This window comes from Lacerta agilis, chromosome 7, assembly GCF_009819535.1.
Source record: "Lacerta agilis isolate rLacAgi1 chromosome 7, rLacAgi1.pri, whole genome shotgun sequence".
Lineage (NCBI taxonomy): Eukaryota > Metazoa > Chordata > Lepidosauria > Squamata > Lacertidae > Lacerta > Lacerta agilis.
The window spans coordinates 66,360,973-66,382,183 of NC_046318.1; the positions used below are offsets into that span (position 1 = coordinate 66,360,973).

Consider the following 21,211-nt stretch of genomic DNA (forward strand, 5'->3'; position numbering starts at 1 on the left):
AATGACTGTTTATCTATTCTAGGACCTTTCCTAGTATCAATGTCAAACGCACCAGTTGGTAGCTACCTGGGTCCTCCTTTTCTTTTTCTTTACCCTTTTTTGAATATGGGGACAACATTTGTCCACCTCCAGTCTGCAGGAATCTCACCTGTTCTCTAGCAGTTCTCAAAGATTATAGACAGAGGCTCTGAGATTACATCTGCAAGCTCTTTTAGTACTCTTGGGTGCAGCTCATCAAGCTAAGTGTTCCCTTACCACCTCTTTTCCTGTCTTGGGCTTCAACCCTTGAAAGCATAAAGCATATGTCTAGGGCAGAATCTGGTACTTTGGAGCTGGGATTCTCCAAGTATTTGCTCTTCAAAATGGATTTAAGTTTGGGCAGAGAGAAAGAAAAATAAAGAAATAGAATATTAATAGTGAGATTTGGCTTCCCTGGCTTCTCTCTGCAAGCTTATTTTTGCTAGTTTTTAATCTGTGAGATCACTGTCTGATGTTAGCTCTACATAGCAGAAACAGTAACACTGTTGCCTGAGTGCCAAGCTACCCTCCATGACAATGCAGACCTGCTAATTCTGTTTCAAGTTCTCTCATATTTGGATGTTATTACAAAGGTTAGTGCTTTTTAAACAAATGAATCAAAATATGATGGGCCTGCAGCTTCTGCTAGACATGCTCTCCATAGAAAATAGAGGAAGCACGCAATGATGGTGTGTCTAGTTCCACTTCCGTAATCCAGGACCCGAAGCAGGAAATTCAATATGACAGGGAACTAAGCATAAATTTTACTTCACAAAAATGAAATCTGATTTACTATGGAAAAAGTGTGTTCACGCTCGAGTTGTATGGCACCAGAAGACTCCTCAGAGCAGGAGGGGCAAGCAATGTGTAACACATCTCAGTGTAACTTATTCTCTATCCTAGCCAGTTGGATGGTGAAAGTGGGCAGTAGGAAACTTAGAGGAGTAAGCAGGAAAGGTGAGCCTGTTTTGAATACTTCTGGGAGTTACATGAACATTCTTCACCCTGTTGAAGATAAAATAAGTTTACCTGCCTCTGAAAAGCCACTGTATTCTGTTTTGGACCTTTGCAAATACTTCTGCAAAAGAGGCTTGTACAAAATCAGCCTGTTTTGTAAAAATATTCACTGTTTGGGTGCTGACATAAACGAATAATGCCTTTAATGTATTATTTGCTAACTTTACTTACCTTACGTTGAAATGCTTGAAATTTAAATAGGATGCATTTGTGAAGACTGCAAAATCTATGTACCACATGACAAATAGCTTCAAGCCTCTCCTGGAGGGACTGATACCTGGAGGGCAGTACTCAGTCTGTGTGGCAGGTTCAGGGCTCTCTTGAGCAATTGCTGCCAATTAGTGCCAAGTGATACGTAGTATTCTTTTTTATTATTCTATTTTTTGCAGCAGGTAGTGGCTGTAATTCTCCAGGGCTCCAGAGGCTCGAGTACAGTAGTAAGGAGAGAAAATAAGTAGTGCAGTTTTTCCACTCTCTCCGTTGGTGACCTGATCTTTTTATGTGGTGGCTACCAAGCACTCAAACATTTGGTTTATTGAAGCACATGCATATTGTGGCAAAGGATGTGGGGGCAGCCATAAGGAGAAAGATTCCATTCCCCAAGAGTTGCCAAGATGTAGGTAGGAGCTATGTGAAACCAATAACTGGTTCTGCAGAAAAGGCAACAATATGGATGCTGTGCTAGAAGGAGACACTTTTGAACGATGGAGTTTTCACCAGTGCCATTTGTACCCCAGATAAAGTAATCCTGGATAATGAAACAGAACACGCATTTATGGCAAGGTGTGATTGCTGGCATATTTTTCCCAGTGTGGTGGCATAGGGCCATCCTCCTTACATCAGCACCGCTTCATATTTCCTGGAGGAGTTTGGGGTGGAGCAGGGCAGCAGCAAGGGCAAAACACACCAGCAAAAGCATTGGCTTGGCTGCCCCACTCCATCCACACAGTCCCATAACCAGAAAGCTGCAGCAAAGTCAGTGTCTGGTAGGCGGTTTTGCCCTTTCACACCAATCTGGATTTTAACTCCTTTCAGCTGAACTCTGTGGTAATATAGCAGCTAAAGCTCTGTTCTATGACATATCAGATAGGCACTGTCTCTATTGTCTTTAGTGCCATTTCAGTGAAGATTTTTATTCCAGCCTGTATCTGTTTGGGATTTAAAATTGTTTTTATATGTGGTATTACTGTTTATGTTTTTTTATTGATCTGTCTCTTCAAGATGCTTCATAGGAAATAAAGAAAGCAAGGAAGCAGTGATTCGTAACCAGGGTTCAAGACACCTGATGGGAAGGTTGTAATATGGAATTGGGGTTGGGTGGGTGTGTCTGTCACAATAAAGTACCTTCGGGTTGCAGAACTCAGTTTGCTTTGTCACAGAAACAAGCTATAAATATATTTTAATAGCAAAACACACTTCACTTTTTACAGGGGTCTAGCTAGTACTTGTTGAGACTTCATTTAAATTATTTGTCCATCTGCAGACATAATTGAAACAGAATCAAGCCTGAACTACCATCTTTCCTATTTTCCTGCATGATTGCAAGGAGATTGGATGCATCTGATTCTGCTTTTAAATTAACTCTGGTGGGATGCATGCCGTGCTCTTTCTGGGGTAGGTTGTGCATCTTTGGTTCTCACCCTGCAGTCAACTCTCACCCATGGTTCCTAGAAGCTGTCACAACAGTGGCCACACCCTGGGAAATGGCTTGATTGGCTGGATAAACTGGGAAAGAGTGTTAGACATGGATCTGGGAGACCCAGTTTCTAGAGCTTTTCCTCATGAAATTCACTGAGTAGCCTTGGGCCAAGTGCCATTTTACCTTTCAGTTTCTGTATTGGCTTAAGTCAAAGTGATTGTGGGAGTGCTGCATTCACGTGACCCATTGCTCTGTAACAGCCATTGCCAATCTGGTGCTGTCTAAATGCTTTGGACCGCAAATGCATGGCCAAGTTATAGTTGAAAAGATATAGCGTGCATCAGGTGAAGGAAGGATCTTCTGCAGTTTGGAAAATGGAGCTGTTTATATAGGCATTCCTCTGATCTCCTGATCCAAGTCTTCTGTTTTAATTTTATTGTACATTCATATTTTAATAGTTTAAGGGGATTTTTTAAAAAAGTTTTATAGTATGGGTTCTCCATATGAACCTACCCACACCCTGACATTATTCTCTGAAACCCCTCTTCGTGTGCCTCCTCCATGAGAGGTCCTGAGGGTGGCAACACAAGAATGGGCCTTTTCTGCAGTGGCTCCCCTTTTGTTCTTCCCAGGGAGGTTTGGCTGGCACCCTCATTATACACCATCAGGTGCCAGGCCATAATGCTCCTCCATATCTTTGGCTGATTGACCTCCAATGCCCATTTAAATGTGTTGTGGGAGGGGTTTGTTCGTTCTTATTTTTACTATTCTTACTATGTATTTTGTGGACTTTTATTGTAATTTTATGTTGTGAACCACACTGAGATCTGCAGATGAAAAGCAGTATACAAAATTTATTATAATGATTATGATTTCTGCATTTTAACAATATTGTACAGCTGGTTTTTATGTTTTGTGCACTGCTTACAAGCCATATTGGCATTAAGTGATATATATATAAATCTAATAACAACAACAACATGGTGCCTTGTGCTTCAGGTTTGAAAGGGTGTATTTGTGCACTTATAGTTTCTATCAACTTCCTTGCATACTGGCAATGTTTTAAAAATAACATGGAAGCATGCATACCCAAAAGCTAATCTCTGAGTGCATGGTACCTGAAAATAATTTAGTAGTCTGTCTTTGTCAGAACACAGCCATACTTTAAGGGCTGTTTTAAACAAGATGGTTCTGTACTTGGATATGATATAAATGCCATGTGTCATATCTGAACTGTCTATGCATGCATGTACTGTATTTTGTTTCTCCAAAATACATGAAGTGGTGATTAGGGGGAAACAACAGCACCCCAGTATATATGCATGTTAAAGAGATAAGTGGTTACAAACACATGTGCAAGGTAACACAAAGAGAGCCTTGCTTTCCATAGTGGCCAACCAGGAGGCTTGCCTGGCACCTTCATTACATACTTGCAAGTGCCAGCCAAAAAAGTTTCTCTTCAAATAGACATTGGGCTGATTAACATTCAGTGGTCTTTTAAATGTGTCTGTGGGAGTGGGGTTATTGCTTTGTTTTTGTTTTATTTTGTATTTTGTGTTTTTATGTAGTGAGCCTCTCTGTAATCATCGGATGAAGCGTGGTATAAAAGAGGAATTAAATGTAACACCTATTGTGGGAATTGTAGCTCTGTGGTGGGAATGGAGTCTCTGAATTTTTCTCAGCACCCTTAACAAACTACAATTCCCAGGATCTTTTGGGGGAAACAGTGACTGTTTAAAGTGGTATAATACTGCTTTAAACATGTAGGGCAGATGTGGCTTTAGTGTATTCTTACACGTGAGGAAATGGATCCTTAGAAATGGCCCCCCAAAGTGTCAGTCGTTTATCAGTCCAGGCTCCAGTTTATAATATTTTTTTAAAAAGTTTATATGCTAGTTACTGTATTTTGGGATAATTTATTTTAAAGTTGTTTTTAGGGGCACAATAAGTCAGCTTTTAAAGTGATTCCTTGGGACAGTCTCCTTGGGTTTGCATCATCTAAAAAGACTTCTTTATCCTCTTGCCCCAGTATAACCCCCCAACAAATGAATATATAATAGCTCACTTAATTATGTCTGTATTCTAATACATCCACATGTGAGAGAGAAAATAGGATTTTACCATATTATCATATATTAAATCAGTGTTAAAATGCAGGCATATATTCCATAGCCACACACTTGATACAGTGCATTGGAAGGTCAGGGTATTTAACTGAGTATACTCCCCTTGAGACGCAACAGATTTGCAGATATATAGCCTAATCCAAAGTACACATTATTTAAGTCTTAGAAGATCAGGCTTGAGCATTAATTCTCTGAGGAACTGCTGCAAGGTTGTGTGGTCCTTTCATCCAAATTCTAATGATTCATTGGCTGTGTTTACATGCCATGTTAAACCATAGTTAGTATGGTGAGTATCTATGGTTTAACAGGAACAGACAGCTTGCTGGTGCTCCTCCCTTCCTCTCTGTCGCACTGTGCTGGGAGCAAAAAATTGCAACTGGCTTGTTGTGTCGTCCAAACCCAAATTTGCAGTTTTTCCCCAAACCACAATGAGTAATACCACAATGAACCTTGGTTACTGTTTGTGCCTTGTTTAGAGAGACAAACCACAAGCCTTGATTTGTTATATCAGCTAAACATGAGCTCATGGTTTGTTTGTTTGTTTGTTTGTTTGTTTGTTTCAATACAGCACATCTGGGAGTGAGGGAGGAGCAAGGCATTAACTATAAACTATAAGCAGCAACTATGGTTTAAGATTATTTGCAAATCTCTGTTTTTTAATCAGTTTATATTCTCCCCCCCCCCCTCCTTATTTTTAAAAGCCATTTTAAATGGGTTCCTTTCCTCCTCTTCTCCCGCATTTTAAAATCAGGTTGAAATAGATTTCTTTGTTCTCTCTCAGATTTTAGAGCCATACAGATGATCATATTACACTAGGGGAAGCTTTCAATTTTTGGAACACATCAGTCATTTAATTATCTAACCACATTTTAAGGAGGGGTTTAGGCTGGGTCAACACATGCAGAAGAATGTGGTGGGGATTGGATGCTTGAATGGACTGTGTCACTTCCAACCGCAGGTTGCATATACAGCTCCACCATGCTATGTACTACATGTAAGAAACTCCCTGTAAGGAGAAAGCTTTTTATTGGATTGTGGTATTTACTGAGTTTTATTGTTATGCTAGGAACTACCAACTCTGTTACATTTCTCGCCAACACCTCAAAAAACCCCACCCCACCAAAAAACACATGCCTTCCTTTACACCTCAGCCAACCCCCCATCCCCTCACAGTTCCTTCAACCCTCTCCTAGCTGTTGCCCCACCCCTACCTTCCTGCTACCTCCCCCATCCCACTGACATTCCGAACCCAGTACAGCTCAACCCAAATTCCTCCATCCCCTTACAGCTCACCCCAGTCCCAAGATCTCACTTCTCCTACCTCTCACAGAGAAGATTGTCACCACCAACAGAAGGAAGTATGCATTTTGAAATTCCTTCTGTTGATAGCAGCAGTGGATGAAGGAGTAGCAGGGGCAGCCTCAACAAAGTGTATGTGACCAGGTCTCAAGCACACATGAGATACAAGTAGGTCATAGAATGTGTAGTAAAATGCTCATCTGTATCCATCCATGTTCAGTAGCAGTTCCCCTAGTTAGCAGTAGCTTTCCTAGCTTTGATGGCTAAGATTGTGCTTCATCTTGGCCTAAATACTTGGAGATGATCAGGTTATTCGTACATGGGCAAAAGAGATAGGGAGTAAGGCAGCCCTTGGTAAGGAGCAGGGAGTTGAGTGGGGTACTGGAAATCCTCATTGCCTGGTTTCTTAAAGGTAAAGGTAAAGGGACCCCTGACCATTAGGTCCAGTCATGTCCGACTTTGGGGTTGAGGCGCTCATCTCATGTTACTGGCCGAGGGAGCCGGCGTACAGCTTCCGGGTCATGTGGCCAGCATGACTAAGCTGCTTCTGGTGAACCAGAGCAGCACACAGAAATGCCGTTTACTTTCCCGCTGGAGTGGTACCTATTTATCTACTTGCACTTTTTGACGTGCTTTCAAACTGCTAGGCAGGCAGGAGCTGGGACCGAGCAACGGGAGCTCACCCCATCGCAGGGATTCGAACCACCGACCTTCTAATCAGCAAGCCCTAGTCTCTGTGGTTTAACCCACAGCACCACCCGCACTTTCCTCAAATATCCAACATATTGTTGAACTTCTCCAGTGTTACAAGAGCTGAAATATACAGCATGTAATAAGCATTTAAATAAAAAAGCAGAGATTCTTGAGATGTGTATTTTTGTACAGATACTGATTTTGCACTTCCATTTTGTACTTCCATTATATGGACTGCACAAAAACTCATGTGCACGCTGTCCTGCCCTTTGTTTGCATTAAAAGCATGGCTGAAAGTCACAGCCACTGGCGAGCTTTTGGAATTCTTAACATGTAAAACTATGTAGATTTGCAATTATAGTAGTGCAATTTGAATATATATGTTCATCTCCCTCCTTCCCTATCACTTTCTCTCTCTCTCTCTCTCTCTCTCTCTCTCTCTCTCTCTCTCTCTCTCTCTCTCTCTGAATTGCCTTTGTTATAAGCTTACGGATGTCTGTCAAGTGCAGAAACGACATGTCGCTTGTCAAGTGATCATCTCCTGGGGTAAACAGTTGGGCTTCTCTACTTGCAGGAAATCCCAGCTGTCATGTGGGATTCCATCTGTGAATATTCATTTTTATTTTCCGTTCAGTGCCTCACTCCCTACCCCCACCCCCTGGTAGTTTGGCAGCAAACTATTAAAGTATTACACATTCTCGTGTGCTTTGTAGTAAATTATATTATTATTATTATTAACTTTAAAAATATATCCTCTTTTCAGACCACAGCCAAATGCAGGATCTTATGGTGGCTTCCCATGGATGAGATGACAGGGATAGGGGGAAAGAAAAGAATGTGGTTGTCTCTATAGCAGGAGAAGAAGGGGGTGCAGTGAGAAACAGAAGACCAAAGGAAGAGGTTGTTGAAAATAGGAATTTATTATATTAAGATTGCACACATATTTTAACCACACACTTCCTCAAGGGCAACAAATATTCATGTGTGTTATTATCTCCTATGTTGGAGTAAGCAAGGCAGTATGTATTCTTGTTTATAGGGTTGATTTCCTTGTGATGGCAGCTATTTAGATGCAGTTTAAAATATGTACGTCTGTGCTGAGTTCCACTTTTAACCAAGTTGTCTTGTTTTCCAAAAGCAGGATTGGGCAACCTGTCCCCTTAGGGTTGTGTGGGACCCTCGGCCTAATTTTATGTTGGTGGCAAGGAGAGAAAAATGGGGAGATGGGGTGGCAGAGAAAGGGAGAGAGAGAGAGCACACAAGAAAAGGCAGTGGCAGCAAGATATAGAAAATGTAATGTCCCCACCTAACTCTGGCCCCACTCACCTTGGTTTGTTTGTAGCACCCAACAGATTACCCCTGGGGGAATGTGGCTCTTGACAGGCAAAAAGTCCCACCTCTGTCCTAAACCATAGTTTACACTAAGCACACTTTATCTGGCTTTGACTATAATGAGGAAGTGCAGTTAGCTGAAAATGGAATGAAACCTTTTGATTCTCACAGCCATGTCGCCCAGGTTCATTCTTGTGCTAAACTATTCTTTATGTTACATTCAGAAGCAGTAGCGGTGTTTGTGCTATGCCTCCTGTTTACTTCAGCTGCTGTAGGAATCTAAAATATCAAGCAATTTAAAACTACTGGGTAGAAGACTAGATACATTATGTCTATAATACAGTTTTTCCTTGAATGCATTTTGTGGGGAACACTTTCAAAAAGCTTCACTTTTGACACATACTTTTTTTTTTTAAGAGAGAGAGAAAGGAAACAAATAATAGCCTTTCCTTTTTCCTGACTTTGTAACATTTTAAGGTGTCAAGTTATTTTTGGCATGTACCTTCTTTTTGGATCAGTGCTTATTCAGCCAATATAGTAGCGTAGACTGCAGAATGCCCCCTTGCGTGTTTTTAAACTTCCCTATGCAGAGAAAATTAGCATATCAGGGAGAAGAGTCCAGCTTAGTTTTCTTTGTGACATGCTATTTTTCATATGCAGAGAATTATTATTTTGTTAAAGGCACATTCAGACATTCAACCTTTCCTGCTTGTGGAACTGTACAATGCCGGAACACTTTTATTGCTTGATTATACTGAATGTGTAACTGCTCAGATTTTAATCTGTCCTTGGAAGATGTAAACCACTGATGTTATAAATGTTTCTAAGCAATGCTATCTAAGATTACTGAATTATTAGGGATTCCTCTTAGGCTGGTAAAATAATTTTCAAGCATTTTATTGACTATTTTTGCCTCCATTAACCTCCTGACTTCTGTATAAACAGTACTTGAGGGTTACCTCACTTGTTTGTCCACTTACTTGAAAGGTTAGCAAAAAGTGGATATCTGCTCGACCTCTCTTATCCTCATTAGCAGATTCTAATTGTTCCCAAAGAGATCAACTTTTGCCCTTGTTTGCCCTTGTCAAATTGGACTCGTGGTTTTTAAAAAAGGAGGCTTGAAACTGAAATAGCACACTCAGTTGAAAAATATTTAAGGGAATGTTATATAGAGCTACTAATAAATATTTATGTTACATGATGCACCACCAGTTCTGAATCACAGGGTTTGGGTACTATAGATGAAAAGTCAGAAACCGTATGCCTTGTTTGTTTTCCCTTGTGTATATTTATTTCAGTTTCTATCTTTCCCCACCCCTGGGGCCTGGAAACAGTAATAATAGTTTAACAAGGTACAGTACAATCAGCAGAATGAAACTTCAAATTATTGCAATATTATATTAAAATATCTAAATCATAGATTTAGAATTATTGGAAAGAACCCTGAGGATCATCTAGTCCAACCTGCAGGAGTCCCATACATTGATCAAACCTGCAACCTTGGTGTTATCAACCCCAAGCTCTAACCCAGTGTTTTTCAACCACTGTTCCGCGGCACACTAGTGTGCCGCGAGATGTTGCCTGGTGTGCCGTGGGAAAAATTGAAAAGTAATTATAAAATACTTTCTTTGTGTTTATTTGATTCCTATTCAAGAGAATTACTTTATATATAGTCAATATAGGCACAGAGTTAATTTTTTTAACATTTTCTAATGGTGGTGTGCCTCGTGATTTTTTTCATGAAACAAGTGTGCCTTTGCCCAAAAAAGGTTGAAAAACACTGCTCTAACCAACTGAACTATCCAAATCCCATATATTTGAACCCTTCCCATTAAAAGCCTCTCTCACAACTGGAAACTCTTCAATCTTTTGTGGAAAATGTACTCGTTTCTGATTTTGACAAACCTTTAGCTCTTTCCCACATAATAATTATGCTTAAATATAACCCTTTTTGGCCTTGTCCGTTTTGGCCTTCAAAGCTGTTTTCAATAAAATTACATTTTAGAATGCATCAGAGGATTATACTTGATGCAAACAATGGACCAGTTTACATATAGCACTAAGCCATGGCTTAAGTATTAAGTGTGGTCTATCTGAACATCGAACTTCAGCCCAGAATACTATGTGTTGTTTGCTAGTAACAAACCAATAGGTGAAGCTATGGTTTGTTGTTGGCTTATGAACCACAGCTTGTTTTAACTATGTTTTGGTGTTACGTTCAAACCCAGCAGCCTTGGTTAACCATGGTGTGTTTCATCACCCCATCCCAAGCTACTGAGGCACAAGCACCCAGAAAACAAACCAAGTTTGGCAAAACAAGCTGTGGTTTGTTTGCGCATTTGTGAGGTAAAACATAGCTTATGTGTGAAAGCATATGAATTGGTTTCAATATGTATGACTAAATCACAAGAATATACAGTATGTTAGATTTTGAAGGAATGATAGGAATACCAATAAGTTAAATATAGGTAATGTTCAAGTATATGCATGCCATAAAGTAGGGCAGGATGAAATGCAGCATGCCCAAAATATTAACTGACTATTGCTAATATTGCAAGGGAATTCTTATTTGAAGAGGTGGGTTTACTAGTACTGTTGCTTTGTTTGAAAATCAGAGCTAGTAATAAGGAAAGCGATTACTGAGATACCTTTCTAGCAAGCTCATATGCTGTTTCTAACATTATGTTGGCTTTTGAGATATATATTACCCACTTATTTTTGAGTAAAAAAATGAGATGTTTATATTATAATATATAAATTGATTATATATATGAGATGTGTGTGTGTGTGTGTGTATATATATATATATATATATATATATATATATATATATATATAGGTATATAGGAGCATAAGCTGTCTATGTTAGGTTGTCTATGCGCTTGATTCCTCTTTTGAAAGAACAAATCATAACATGAAGATAAATCCAGCAGCAAATGTCACCATGTGTGTTGGCAATGACCAGCTAACCTTTACCACAATAAGATGAAAGAATAGCCCATACTCCCATGATGTTTTAACATTAGTCCTCAAACTTTTTATTTCCTAGCAGCCCAAATAACAGACAGCTTTGCTACATATACTGAAAGTGAGTTCAGGTTAGTTTGGTCCAAGTGGTATAGAGAGGTGCTCTGATCTTAGTTGGATAGGAAAATGCAAGTGCAACTAGGTGCTGCGGAAGGACTTAAGAACTGTTCTGCTGGGTCAGACCAAAGGCCCATCTAGTCTAGCATCCTGCTTTCACAGTGGACAACCAGATGGCTGTAGGAAACTTTCAAGGAGGACCTGAGCACAGGACCATTCTCCTTAGTGGTGATTCACAACATCTAAAGCCCTAAATGACTTGAGACCTGGGTAGCTTCTGAACTGCCTTCATAGGCAAGTCCCTCTAAATATGCTTTGTTCTGCATCTAATTCTTTGCTCCATATTTCTCAGCCAATAGTGGTGTGGTGGCCAGTGACAAGGAGCAGAGCCTTCTCCATTGTGGCACCACACTGGGAATCCACATGTGATTGTATGTTTTCAGAGGTGGACAGAGCAATCCAGCTCTGCTGTGACAGCCCAAGATTGCTGTTGCAAAGGTATTCACCCTGGTGGATGTTGGGTTAGGACTGCACTGTTAGTTAGAACCTGGTGGTTTAGGAAGGCTGGTCATTTTCTATTCCACTTCGTTTTGTCATGTATTTATTTAAAAGCATTACTAAACTACTTAATATTGGAAAAAATATATTACATGGTGTACAACCTAAAAACAATATAGCAGTGGCATAGCAGTGGCATAAAAGCATATAAGACAAAAACTGGAATACAGGAAATCCAACCAAAGAAAAACACTGTCCAATTTTAGGTATCAGAAAAAGCCTAGGCAAAAAGATGTCCTATTGTTATGTCCTTCTATTAATTGACAGCTTTATAAATGCCTGCTTTGGTTGTTTAACTGATTTTTGAGCTTGTTCTGTTAATTGCAGTTTTCCCACGATTGCTGTTTTATATGTTACAGACACATATGACCATTTTAGAGCACAATTCTAACCTTCTGTGTTGATGTCTGCTTTTGTGTAGAGGTTGTATCCATTGCCAGTCCTTCTCAGATCAGATCAGACCCATAGAAATTACCAGAACGAAGTCATGTCCATTAATTTTGATGGGTCTACCCTGAATAGAACTAGCATTGGCTACAACCCTTGGTATATCTCTGCCAACCTCCACTGATGGAGAAGAAGCCCCTGGTAGTGGGGGCTCCATTGTGACAGAGGCACCAGCCTCCTGCTGGTGGCAACAGGCATAAAGCCTCAAAACAGGGCATATTGGGGGGACAGAGAGCAGTGATTTTGGATCTGCTTGATAAAAAGCACCATGGATCCCTCACAGTTGTTGCAGTGAGAAGGAACAAAGAAACACCCTGACATCTTCTGGCAAGCTGGCAGGGCTTAGAATGTGGTGGTGGATTAGCTGCTTTGCTCATCCCTAACCCCACATAGGACTGAACTTAGAATTGTCACCTTGAAATCTTTTTTAAATAGGCGGGATATAAAATAAATGAAAGAAAGAAAGAAAGAAAGAAAGAAAGAAAGAAAGAAAGAAATTAAAATGGAATAGAAAAAGTGATTGCTTCCTTGTAGAAGATGAGAGGAGCAGAGGAAGTTCAAGACTCGTTCATGTAACGCCAAACCATAGTTTAGTGTTCCATCTGTAGGCAGCCTGTGCATGGGGTGTGGTTTGTAGGTTTGCAGTTCCTTTCCATAGTGGTTGGAAAAGCCTCTTGAAAACAGCATAGGTGAAACATTGCCAATGCTGCTCTATCACAACGGTGCCACATAACACTATATATTAATTTTAATAAATAATAATAGCAAACTAATAAGACACCACACTGCTACAACATTTTAATTGCTTGGTTTGTAGCGTAGTAGTGTCAGCCCACATATCTTGAGCCTGTCTTTTCCAGCTGTGCCACAAAGCATAATGTTAGGGCAGCGTGGTGGCCACAGTGTCTCATTTTCCAACCTATTAATGAACCCACAGGATTTGGCTTTAAATCTATCCTTCCAACTTCTGACTCAGTCATGGAAACAGAATTTCTCTCAGAAAGGTTTGGAGCTGCTGGGAAATGATCTTATCCAGATTTTTTTTTTTTGGCAGCGGGGGGGGGGGGAGGGGGGAGAAAACCTAGTGGAGTATTACCTTGAGACCCTTTTCATTGTACTCTGTATTCTGAGTCATAGTTTCATGATGTTTGATATACAGAACAAGGACTGGTGAATGATAAATGTCTAACCGGCATTTCACTACCAGCCTATGTTGATAAGGCTTACTAAATTCCAGATCAGTTCCTTCCGTGCATCTAGATTTAACAGAGAGACGGAGTGCCAATAATTTGAACTTTTCTACCCTAACACACAAAATGTGTTTCGTAATAAAATGTGTCACTTTGCCTTTGTAAAGAAGGGTGGGTATCATGCCTCTTCTCCTCCCCCCCCCCAACTCCTTTTGGACTTAATTCAAATGAATTCTGGCTGCTGCTTTTAGATTTCTTCTTGGAGATCATGCATGTGGAATCATTAGCATTATTATTTCAACAGTAGTAGAGCAGCACATCAGCAGTCAGTAAGGGGGGAAGAGGGGGGAAATTACATTATCCATTCAGAATAATTTCCCACTATAATATAAATGTTACCCAGGACAGAGCTTTGAAATGGATACTGATTCTTTAAATTCTTTTCTGTCTGTTTCAGGAAATAGTAAGATCTTGTTGATAATGAAGTACAATGTGTCTAAAGTTCACTTCTAAACACTTGGCTCTTTTCTGTGAAAGTCATCTGCATTCCCTTTATAATTCTAAGCCACCAGAGATATCCCTAATCTTGGAGATCTGATCCAGCACTATCATTCAGAAAAATCCTTGATAATAATTCTGCCATTCAGATCTATGAAAGCACTAAAGCTTTGCAGCTTGTGTCGTCTTCTACTTCTTCTTTCTTTTGCTTTTTTTTTAAGTCCCGAGGCTGGGGAATAAGGCCTTGGCTTATGGGTTTGGAGATTTAGTTGTTTGCAAATAAAATGATTATTACTATTATTATTCAAGTTCTTAATCAATGCAAGCAAATGGCATCTGTTTGTTATCATCCTTTCTCCAGAAGACAAAGGCTCCAGTCCCTATGGTGCTGACTGCTGGCCCCAAGTGGCTGCTGGATGTGACTTGGCAAGGAGTGGAAGACAACAAAAACAACTGCATTGTGTACAGCAAAGGTAAACACAAGCTGATTTTCCCTTCCACTTTCTTTGCAAGGAATTAAAACGGTGCTGATGAAACGTGCCTGTTGCATAACAGGTGGCATATGCAGGTTACAAAGGCGGGGCCTGTGGTTCTCATTTCTCTTCTTCTGATCTAAGAAGCATTATTCCATTTTTTTTACCTGAAAAAAAATAGTTTTTCTCCATTATGCATTAAATGAGTGTGAAGCAGAGGCATACTATTACCACTTAAGATTCAAACAGATAAAACATTTAAGAAAAAAAGCAAAGAGCTTTCTTATACTTGATGCATTGTATTATATAAAATGTTGATGCCATTGCCTAATTTACCTGCCATTTAAGCCACTGTCCAAAAGTACTGTATGTCCTAGGCTTTACAGACTTGTTCAATGACTTGTAGAAATGTAGCATCTCTCTGATTCCCCCACCCCTTAGTTTCTTGCTGCATTGTGTCACAAGCCTCTTTTGAAGTTTCTTTGAGCTTTGAAAGTTCATAAAGTAGTTCATTAACCTGCAGTTCTAACCTGATTTAAATCCAAAATGTTGTGCTCGTACCCCCTACCTTGTGAAAAGTGTGTGAACCTTGACATTTTTGAAAATGTTGTTGGGAAATAGCATTATTTTCTGAAAGATAATTGTAAGAAATTTTATTGCTGTCATTATTTTGGAACCTTGACAGTGATGAAGTATCGAAAGGCAGCTAGCTTTGGCCCATGGTGTGTAAACAAACAAAAAGGTTCTTTGCTCAATAACGACATCATGATGCTATTTAAAATGCATGGCAATTACTACTACTTCCCACTGTAGTGATTCCCAAAATGATACGCTCAGTGGTCACAAGAATATTGTGTGTGGGTTACCGTGTGGCCAGAGATTATAGCTGCAATCCTGCACGCCAGTAGGTTGCTGAAATCCCATTAACTTTAGTGGGAACTTAAGCAGTCCAACTGCACAGGATTGAAGTTATTGTGTCATAATACGGTGCAATAGGGAAGCATCTGAACTCTCAAGCTAGGACTTTGGTTCACAGGAGGATTTAGAGCAAAGGCAAAACTTAAGTTCTGTATAGAACCTGTAAAAGTATAGAACCTGTATAGATAAAAGTTTGATCACCACTCTTTATTAGATTGAACGTCACCCCAGCTCCTATCAGTGTTCCTTTGATCAACAGCTAGAGGCCTGAGCTTTTTTTTAAAAAAAAAGGTACAATATTAAACCTGCAGTGCTGAATTGGTACTAAAGATCTATGATACCTGACTGCTCAGTCAAGAAATTGTGAATACAGCTGGTGTGCCCCATTAGCATAGTCAATGTTGTATTTATCCCTCCTCCATTTAGTCTTTCCAACTAAGCTCAGGTTTCAAATTCTATAAATCCCGTCTCACTGCTTTGTGATTGCTTCAGAAATTGCACAGTTCTACAGCAATTTATTTTAGGTTTTTTTTTATTCCTTACCAAACAGACCCACTGAGATGAAAGATTTGTTTGCTGCGACAACCTAGTGACCATTTTGCATACAACCAGCAAGGCAAATAAGCACCCATATCACTATATTAACATACAAAACACTAATCATAACATCAAAGGCTACTAAAACTTACTAGAAACAATTACAACTTGTTCCTATAATCATTGCAATTTGTACACTTATAAGAGGATTGCCTTTAAACCGCTACAAGCCTTTGAAAATTGAAACACTGAAAACAGAGAATTTGCATGTTTAAAAATGAGTAGTTGCACACTAAGGTCTTATGCATTCTTCCTTTTATAATTACAAAACACCAATAAATTAATTTTGTAACCTGAAAATACCTGATTTAGTTAAGGAAAAACCTTGAGCTGAAAAGGGAATGAATCTGCATCATTTTAAAGTGTAGTGTGACTCATTGCTCTAGCAGCAGAAAACAGCACAGTATTTTGATGTTTGCGTACAGTAACATTTTTCATATGCGTGAGAAATTGCAATTTATTTTGAAAGGTATTAAGGACTGTTTATATGGAAACTTTGCAGCAGTTATCCAAAGTACAACTTCAGCCTAGAGATACATCAGGAATAGAAATCCAGGATGTTCATAGTTGAAAGTTTTCTCTGACAGTCTCTTATACTTTTTTTTTATTCTTATAGACTTCTTACATGTTTATTCCACCCCCACCTCACACCCTCTTGTATTCTCTCAGTTTTCTGGAAGGTGCAATGCCTGAGCTATGGGGAAAATATGTAAGGGCTGATCCTGCTGCAGAACTACTTGTTTAAATTCAGTTCTGATAGTAATGTTTTCTTGAAGAGGAGCCAATTTACATCATTGTGTATGTATGCTGAAATGTGGCAGTTTAGCCCAACAGCAGATGAGGTGGTAAAATGGTTCCTGGACTGTACCACTTTAGACTGAAGACTGTGCTTTGTGTTGTTAAATGATGGATATAAAAAAAATCCCCTTTATTCACATGTAGGAAAACAAACTATTTTAGACCTCTCTATCCTGACATCTAAATTACTGTATGCAGATTGCTTTTAATATGGAGAAAGGTGCAGTCTGAAGTGGTTTCAGTGCATGTCTAGGGACTCGTTTTCCATCAAGACACAGTTTCTCCACACTATCAAAATTCCTTGGGGATGTCAGGTAGTATTGGCATACTAATATATTAGTATATATTGAAAAACAGGATTTTGGGGTTCACATAGACAGAAATTCACTATCATAGGATATGATGATGGGCATTACTTTAGATGGTTTTAGGAAGGGATTGGACGAATCCATGAGGGGTTACACTTGTTATTGGTTATTGGTCATGAACCAGGAGGTTGCATAAAACAGGGAGGGTTATTGCCCTTTATTAATTATTTAAAATACTTCCAGGCTACCCAGCCTTCAGTAGGTTCCAGGGAAGTATGTATAAAACATAAACTTAGAAATTCCTGGTAGATTCTGGCTGGTCACTGTGGGAAACAGTATACTAGATTAGATGGAACTTTGGTTCACACCACATACTGTCAAATCCATATTTTAACACTCTCTCAGCCCCAGACATGGTGTGTTCCACAGGAAAGTGTTGACCCGCTGCAGCCTCCCTTACCTGGGTTGCCTGGCGGCCCCTGTGAAACACCAATGGCAGGTTCTGGTGAACCAGCTGAAGGATTTTTTCTACCTCAGGATGCATGCTTCCTGTACTTCAATGACATTTCATCTGCTATGTTCAGATGGTTTATTCTAGGTGTTGAAGGAAAAATAACTGTTGCAATAACTTCACCATCTTTTCCAACACAGTCTTTCTTTTTAATTTTTTAAGTTAGTTTCATGTGCCCACTTTGGGCAAGTACAATTGCTTATCTCATGCCTCAAAATTTACACAAAATAAGATATCTTATTGGGGCTGTAACAGCTTCAAGATGACGCAACAGATTTGTTTTCCCAGTTGAAAAAAATATAACTCCTTACTTTTCATGAAATGATCTTATCTATATTAAAAGATTGGTGTGCAACTCGTTGATTGAGTACTTTTGTGAAAATAGTTGTCAGATCAAAATGAAATAATCCTACTAGGCACTGCTACAAAGGGGAATATCAATGAAGGTTATGTGTGCATTGGATTTGTCCTGAATTTCCCTTAGGAAAGGTATTTTTCCCCAAATTCTTGGTTGCTATTGGATAAATGCCTTCAACTGTTAGAATGTACTGTCTTGATAGAGTAGCCAAAAGGCACGGGGGACTGGATAAGGTAGAATGTATAATGTATATTGACCCTCAGTTGGTGTTTTAGCTGATCTCTGCCCCTTTGAAAACCTTTCAGTAATATTTGCTTGGTGTTTGATAGCATGGCATGTGAAGATATAGGCTCCTTTTAGCCTGTCTTTATGCTGATGAAAGCATATTCTTTCACTCTCCTGGTGGTTAGTGATAGCTTAAGCAACTTGAATCCTTATTTTCTGTGCATCTGTTTAAACCAATACTGAAGCATCATGGATAAGCAAATTTGGAAAGGGCCATATGATGATATTTGCTGTTCTCCCTTTTGGTTATCCATTATGGTTATTCATTATGCTAACTACAACTTTAACTGTGGTCAGAGCTAACCACAGTTTTTGCTTAATGCAGGACCTAAAAGCAGATCCAAACTGTGGTTTGAGGACTTGGAACCATGGTTAGCCCTAACCATGGATAGCATCTTGGTTGTTTTTACAGCTAACTGTAGCTAGGCACTGTGAGGGAGATTTGTATTCTGGAAGAGATGGAAAGGGCAATAGGACATGTGATCTTGTGACTCACTCATGGCTTGCTTAACTGTGGTTAAGCAAATTGGCAGCATCATATATGAATTAGCTCTTTGGTGTTAATTTGTTGTGGTTGAATTAGCCTGTTGTGGCTGCAGAAATATACAGAAGCAATAAAATAGCTAGACTATAAATGTGATAAAATATATTTGGATAGCTGTATTTACTGCCAGGAGAAAGATAGAGCTATGCAGTGCTTCTTCCATTGATGGAGTGTAGCACTAAGGTACCTACCGGTCTTGGATTGGGAGCGATCTAAACAGAGAAGTGATGGTGGCAGAATTGGACAGGACACATACTTGTCAGCTAGCTGCTCACTTGAGTGCAGTATATACTCAGACCAAGAAAGTGGGAAATTGAATAGCTGCTATTAAACAAAATTTGAGCTGTTAATTATTACTCTTAGATTAAGAGTGCAATTGATTAAGAGTGCAAGGCAGGCCTTAAATGAAGGGAAAAAGAAACTAGTTACCGAACAAAACTGTGCACATTGAAATGAATCTGTGGGCAAGCACACATTATGTGTATCTTACCTAAATCATGGTGTGGGTGTGGGTGTGAATATATATATAATATTTGGTATTGGCAAGAGAGGGGGCCTATAAAAATATTTAGCAGTGGGAATTATAAAATCATAAGGCGATTAAGTTAGCTAGTTGTGAAATTCTAATATTGCTTTTTAAATGACTTCAGGATATAGGAGGTGCTAAGGTTATTATCTGTTATCAGGAATACAGCAGAATTGTACGACTGGATAATAACTAAACAACTGACACAATGTAAAATTACATTATCAGTGTGTTAAAACAAAATTGCGCCCTAAAGGAGTCTACATGCCAGCTCAGAGCTGCAGTGTAATTATGCTTAACTCTGATAATTAAAATACAACGGAGATCAACAGAATCATTTTCATTAAGAAAATTATTAATGATGGTGGTATAACAGTAATTGATTGCAGAGCACCACAGGATAACTCCATGCAGTAAAAACCAACATGTTTAATATATGTCTGAGACCATTGCAGTGTGGTGTGTAAGGCTGAGGATGTTTGAAATTAAGATAGAACTGGTGAGATAAACTTGCATTCAAAACTAAAGATCATAAAATGGCTGCTTTTAAAACTATTTTTTAAAATTTTAAATTCCAGTTTTAAAAAAAGAAAACAAAACAGGAGTGACTACCCTGTGAACTGTAAATAAATAAATAAATAAATAGCAGTTTGCTGCATCAATTACACAGCTGAAATAGGCAACACAAATATTTCTCAAGCCTTCTGTCATTTCTTTTTATGTTCCACATTGGCTGTTTTTACTCTTATGATCATGATTTACTGATATTATTTTATTTTCTATCTGGCCTCACCAAGTAGTTTATGTCCTTAGTTATTATTGAGATGATGCAGAAGAAAGCATTTGTGCTTCTCCCACTCCTTTCCAATGCATGCTTAATGAAATGTGAGTGGATAATTCTATATAAATAATAATTGATAATTGGCTCAGGAGTAACAATTTATGTTCAGCCTCACATGCTTTAGAAAGGTGCTTAAATCTTCTCCCCCTGAAACCTGCTATCTATGCATGCTTCAGGTTTTTAAACACAAACTTCAATATTTGTTTGGAATGGGGAGGGGTATACTCTTTTCTTCCCTTCTTCTTTTTGTTTAATAATAAAAGTAATAATAACAACAACAACAACAACAACAACAACAACAACAACAACAACAACGTTGTTTAACTTGTAAGCAATGTTTTGGAAGGTTCCTACTTGTTTTTATTATTGCGCAATGCTTACAGTACAGTTTAGTGCTATATAAACAGACTCAAATGAATGATAGTAATAGGTAAAGGTAAAAAGGTAAAGGACCCCTGGATGGTTAAGTCCAGTCAAAGGTGACTATGAGGTGTGGCGCTCATCTCGCTTTCAGGCCGAGGGAGTCGGCATTTGTCCACAGACAGTTTTCCAGGTCATGTGGCCAGCACGACTAAACTGCTTCTGGCGCAACGGGACACCGTGACGAGTGCCAGAGTGCGCGGAAATGCTGTTTACCTTCCTGACACAGCGGTATGATTGTAATACCACCTTCCTGACCTGGTGGTGCTATTTTCTGGAGATACCCCTTATCTCTGAAGTGCCAGTACGTCCAGCCCAAGACATTCTGGCACCTGAGACGAACCACAAAATGCTTCTCCCTGCCAGAAATGAAGAAGAGGGAATGAAACTCTACATTAGGAACTAGGTTGCGGGAAGTGAACATTTATATCAGGAACAGGAGGCATGTGAAGATTTACATGTGATGCATTTCTTGGAGGTTGGATCTGCTGCCTCTGTGGATCCTGACGACCAAGATGGTTGCCTTACCTTGCCTCATGGGAGGGCCAGCCCTGACTGCTAGCATCTGGTATTATGTGTTTGGTGGGAACTTGAGAAACAATTCTGTACCTTGTCTTTAGAAAATCCTTTTTATTTAAATAGTTTTCTAGCTTGTTGGGCAGATTCATTTTTCTAACTCTGCTTTTCCATATTTTAATTATTTTAATTATATATTAAATTTAATTTGAACT

At 39.2% G+C, this 21,211-nt stretch overlaps 1 protein-coding gene across 4 annotated transcripts in view; it reads left to right on the plus strand.

The window, feature by feature from the left end:
- The window catches only part of ZFPM2 (zinc finger protein, FOG family member 2), a 333,910-nt gene that overhangs the window by 192,139 nt on the left and 120,560 nt on the right, over positions 1–21,211 (plus strand). For all 4 annotated transcript variants that reach the window (XM_033155731.1, XM_033155735.1, XM_033155733.1 and 1 more), the window contains exon 5: positions 14,263–14,374. In XM_033155731.1, coding sequence (XP_033011622.1) covers positions 14,263–14,374 — 112 coding nt within the window. The remainder of the gene's footprint in view (positions 1–14,262; positions 14,375–21,211) is intronic.